This window comes from Narcine bancroftii, chromosome 8 (assembly GCF_036971445.1).
Source record: "Narcine bancroftii isolate sNarBan1 chromosome 8, sNarBan1.hap1, whole genome shotgun sequence".
Taxonomy (NCBI): Eukaryota; Metazoa; Chordata; class Chondrichthyes; order Torpediniformes; family Narcinidae; genus Narcine; species Narcine bancroftii.
In genome coordinates, this window is record NC_091476.1 from 43,280,361 (window position 1) to 43,286,117 (window position 5,757).

A 5,757-nucleotide genomic window follows, 5' to 3' on the forward strand; every position below is an offset into this window, starting at 1 on the left:
TTCAGAAGGACAGAGTTGCAGAGAAATAGATAGTACAGACCAAAGACAGCAAAATTTTACTGGTGAGGTTCATTCAAGAGTCTAATAACAGCAGGAAAGAAAATATTCTTAAATCTGGTGGGGCTAGATCTCAAACTCCTGAATCTTCCCATAAAATGGGATGAAGAAATGTGGCTAGGTAGTATGAGCCTTTTTTAATATAGAACACTATAGTGCAGTACAGGCCCTTCAGCCTTCGATGTTGGTGCAACTTGTATATTCCTTTTAAAAAAAAAAGTACTAAACCCTCTCTACCCCATAACCCTTTATTTTTTCGTCCATATACCTGTTTAAATGCCCCTAATGTTTCAGGCCCCACCACCATCCCCAGCAAGACAGTCCAGGCATCCACAGCACTCTGCATTTAAAAAACTCTCCCCTGATGTCTTCCCTAAACATCCCTCCTTTCACTTTGTACACATCCTCTGATGTTTGCTATTCCTGCACTGGGAAACAGGCATTGGCTGTTCACCCTATTTATGCCTCATAATCTTGTACATCTTAAGTCACCTCTCATCTTTTTATGCTCGAAAGAGAAAAGTCCCAGCTCCGCTAACCTTGCCTCATAAGACTTATTTTCCAATCCAGGTAACATCTTGGTAAATCTCCTCTGTACTGTCTCCATAGCTTCCACATCCTTCCTATAATGAGGTAACCAGGACTTGCCAGAGATTTGTGGAGTTGCAACATGACCTCGCTACTCCGGAATTCAATACCCCTATTAATGAATATCAGTATCCCATAGGCCTTCTAACCATCCTATCAACCTGAGCAGCAACCTTGAGGGATGTATGATTTAAACCCCAAGGTCCCCCTGTTCATCCACACCCTTAAGCAACCAACCAACTCTGCCTCCTAGTTGTACAGATTGAACAAAGGAGGCAATTATTCAGACTCCTGACTTAGTTCCACTACAGCAGCCATTCTCAACACTTTTTTGACAATGACCCCCCCCCCCCCCCACCACCCCCACACCAAATAAACTCTGCTCCAAGTTTATGGGTCCCCTTCCTCATGAAGCAGTCAAGTTTGGTTTATTCTGTACTTCTACTGACAACACAAAAATCAAAAAGAAAAATATTTGAGTTATATGAGGTTAAAAAGAAAACAAGGCTTTTACTTCAATGTGCTATGGCCTGCAGGAAGGTTGGGGAGTAGGAGCCACCATTGAAAATGGCTGATTTAAAGCACTGACTGCAAATTTCTTTAATAATTAAACTTGTGGATCAATGTTATTATTGGCTTGGCACATCTTGAATAAATAGACAATGGGTTCAAGGCTGTTGCTTATTGTTTACAGTAATCAAATGGCAAATGCAATTTTTCTCAAGAATTAGGTATGTTGATTAAAATGTCTATAAATTACTCCAAAGGGTATTTGCTGCAAACATGCTTCACATATTTATTTGGAATTACTCCCTGTACCATTTTAAACTTAAGAATTGTTCCTTTCAAAGTTCTTCCTTTTCTGAGCTCACTGTTGGTTCATCAAAGTTCTTTCCCAAATGTGAGGTCTTCAAGCTCAAATGTCCATCCCAGTGGTTCTCAATCTTTTTTTTTCCTGCTCACATACCACTCTAAGTGAGTGGGAAAGGAAGGTTGAGAACCACTTCTCTAGACCCAATTGTTACTGAAATATTTTGCTTGCAAAAAATTGTCATTGGCCCATTTCATTTGGAGTTCTGAAACCATGCACATAATGAGTCAATTAGGTACAATTAAAACAGTGGTTTTCAAACATTTTCTTTCCACTCACATACCATCTTAAGCAATCCCTTTCTAATCACAGAGCCCCTATGGCATAGGGATTACTTAAAGTGCTATGTGAGTGGAAAGATAAAAGGTTGAGAACTACTTGTCCATTCCCTTGGCACCCATGAGTCGATGAAGGGTTTTGGTTCAAAAAGTTGACAAATCTTGTGGCTGCTTGCCACCGCCCCCGCCCCCCCCCCCCCCCCCACGGATTCCTCCAGCAGTTTGTGATATTACTGCAATGTTCCTGTGTGATTCTGCCCACACAACTGGCTATTGGCTGATCTGCTCCATAATTTCCTCCATAAACCTCCCCATCACTCCACATACACACACCTGCGTTAGCATCCAGCACTTGGACCACACTTCAATTGACCCTTCTCTTTTGACTTTTAAGAATTGGAAAGTACTTTTGCTCCTCAATTCCTAAACAAAGCCATGGAGTTATGTACCCCAGACACAAAACCTTCACCCCACTCGTCCATGTCGACTCAATTGTCTATCCGAGCCAGTCCAATCTGTCTGATCACCCCATATCCCTCTAAATATTTCCTATCCATGCACCTGTCTACACATCTATTAAATGTTACCATTGTTCCTCCTCTACAGCTTTCTCTGGTAGCTGATCCTTAACCCTATCTCCAGTGCCTCCAACACTAGAACCCATTGAAGTATCCAGACTTACAATTTCTCAACTCCTACTCACCCCCAAAATGAGAAGGAGGGTGCACAGGGAGTCTTCAGAGGAATCTTGAAGCAGGGTCTGAAGGTCGCACAACATTTCTGGCCAAAAGGTTTGTACTATGCTGCTCTATGTGTGCCTAGGAATGCAGAAGGCTGCACAAGTGGGAAACATGCAAAGTCCATCACAGGCACCGATCTCCCACCTGTTGGACATCTAAATGATGTGCTGCCTCAAGAAAGCATCCAACATCATAAAAGACCCCCATCATCTTGGTCACAACCTCTTCTCACTGCTATCTTCAGGGAGAAGGGACAGAAGCCTGAAGTCCTGCACCTCTCAGTTCAAAAATCAGTTTATTTCATTAAAATTTCTATTTGTTTTTATTTTAAACTTAAAAATTTTAAAAAATTAAAATTGTAATTTTTTTCAATTTAGACTTACAGCCATAACAGGCCATTTTGCCCTAAGAGTCCATACCATCCAATTAATCTACACCCCGGTACATTATGAACAGTGGAAGAAAACCAGAGCCCCCAGGGAAAACCCACACAGACATGGGGAGAACGTACAAACACCTTACTGACAGTGTGGGATTCGAACCATGATCCCAATCACTGTCACTTTAAAGGCATTGCAATAATCACTAGGCCAATCGTGTCTCACAAACAACTCTCAGGCTCCTGAAGCTCCCATACTACCCTGACCAGGAGTAATTCCTGGACAACCAAAATATCAGTCTGCAGTACTGAATCATCACTTATTTTCTCACACTAATTGGAAATGTGAATATTTAATCAATCCTTAGATTTATAATCTCTTTTTCTGACTTGGGAAAACCTGACAATTTTTTGTACTTTCTCAGTGTAATCCTACATCTACTTTTGCCATGTTGACCTCATAATTCATAGTATTGAGGAGTTAGAACGTTATGGTAAAGTTGTAGAAGGCATTGGTGAGGCCAAATACGGAGTGTTCTGTACAGTTTTGGTCTCCTGACTGCAGGAAAGATAGCAATAAAATTCAGAGAGTGAGAGAAGATTTAGTAGGAGGTTGCCAGGACTTCAGGAACCGAGTTACAGGGAAAGGTTAAACAGGTTAGGGCTTCATTTCCTGGAACGTACAAGAATGAGGGAATATTTGATAGAGGTATACAAAATTATGATGTGTATATATCAAGTAAAGGCAAGTAGGCTTTTTCCACTGAGGGATACAGACCCGAAGACATGGGTTAAGGGGAAAGTTTAAGGGGAACTTCTTCTCACAAAGAGTAGTGGTCATATGGAATGAGCCGAAGTTGTGAATGCATACTCATTTTTAACATTAAGAAAAATTTGGACAGGTACAGGAATGGGAAAGGTATGGAAGGATATAGACTAGACGCAGGTCAGTGGGACGAGACAGAATAATAGTTCAGCACAGACCAGAGGGCCAGTTTTTTGTTTTGTAATGTTCTATGGTTCCACCTGTGTTACAGCAGCAATAAAAATTTCAGTGCATCTCCACATTCCCATATATGCCAAAATATTCTCATCTCAATACTGAGAGAATTGAGACACTAAAAAATAGGGCTTCTGCATTGGATTGAACACTGGAGCTCATTAGTATCTTCTTTTGAATTCTTTTCATTTTTCTGAGCTTTTTCAGGGCAGAGATCAAACTGTGGGGAATTTTAAGTTGGGAAAAGGTGGGCAGCTTCAAGTGAGATCTCCTTGAATTTCTGGAAAGAATGTTCATGAAGAAATCTACTTGAGATTCTTTCTGATACTCAGTGAAAATCTCACTTCATGCTAACTTCTCACCCTGATCATTACCCAATTCAATCAATTAAAACTTTTGTTTTCCATCAGGCAAGTCAGGAGAGTAGGTGGTGAAATTATTGGCATCCTTTTGGAGAGGGAGAGACACAGAGACACATGGAATGAGCCAACAGGCTCCACCCACTGTCCCAATCCTTCCCTTCACATCCCTATCCTTCCAGATTCCACCATTGATGTCTCTACGTGTTTTCCCCAGCCTCTATGGCCATCTCCATCTGCCTATCAACCCCTCTCCTCACCTACATCCACCCATCACCTGCCTCACCCAACCCCTTCCCCTAACACCGTGATGCAGTCTTGAGCTGTAACATCAGCTATCCCCAGTCTCCGCCAATGCGGCCTGGCCAAGCCGAGATCCTCCAGCAGTTTGTTTTCAGGCTCCGCAACAATACTTTGACCTCACTCTCAGTGAGGTGCTGTGCCTGTAAATGTGTGGAGGAAAGGCAGCTAGAAAAATGCCCAAACTGTGAACTGAGAGAATGATAAATAAGGATATGTTACCAGCTTCTGGATCTGCAGACTTCTTGCTGCAGTAATGTTGTCATGAAGAACAGTGCAGCTTGTTCATTCAACCCTTCTCAGCGTGAGGATGGTCTCAACCACTCTACGTGCCCAAGACTCCAGGATTATGATTCCATTTGTGTGGTGACAACTGAGCTTTAAATCACCACCAACTCCGCAAACACACCATCAACCTGATGCAGCTTTAGTATGCCCCCTCATTGCTATGGGTAGCCCTGAGGCTACATTTAGTAATGAATTCAAGAGTTTCTTGAGAGAATGTACTGTTTTTATCCCAGCCCTCATAAAATGTTAAAGCTGAGGAGTAATCTTGCCTTTGATTTACCTTGTTTACCATCTGTCGGGATTTTCACATTTTTATCTGCAAAGTGGTACTGCCACTCATTCACCTTGGAACCGAATTTCCATCTTCCTTTCCCAACTTTGTGACATAGCTGAAAATTTGTGAATATCGGGCAATTGTTTCCAGTTCCCCGAGGCAATAGGTTATAGTTAGTCTGCTTCATCACCTTCCAAGCAGGTTGCTTCAGCATCTTCTGTGAAAACATCCCGCAAAGGGGACACCTGCAGAATGGTTTTGTCCTTCATCTGGAGATGCACCGCAAAATGTTGTTGCAAAAGGATGAGGAGTGTGTTGGGGAAGTCAAACATAGGACACTATCAACATAAGCCTTTGCTCCTTCCCCCCCCCTCCCCCACACCTGTTTGCCCAATCTTGACATGACTGAGAAAGAGTTCAGGCCTGAAACAGCGATTTCCTGTTGCTTTCCAGGTACAGTGCCTGACCTGCCGAGTTCCAGAGACACAATGAGCCGCCAACTGAAGTGGTGAATGGGCAGGTACTGTACATGGATGGGAGGGATATGGAAGAGAACATCCTGGTGGAGGTCAGTGGGGCTATACAGAACAATAGTTCAGCACAGACTAGAAGGGCCAAAGGCC

At 42.6% G+C, this 5,757-nt stretch overlaps 1 protein-coding gene across 1 annotated transcript in view; it reads left to right on the forward strand.

Moving 5' to 3' along the window:
- LOC138741986 (basic proline-rich protein-like) overlaps positions 1-529 on the forward strand; it is a 2,913-nt gene extending 2,384 nt beyond the window's left edge. Inside the window, exon 4 of the mRNA XM_069896184.1 lies at positions 352-529. Coding sequence (XP_069752285.1) covers positions 352-529 — 178 coding nt within the window. The remainder of the gene's footprint in view (positions 1-351) is intronic.
- Positions 530-5,757: the final 5,228 nt, after the last annotated feature.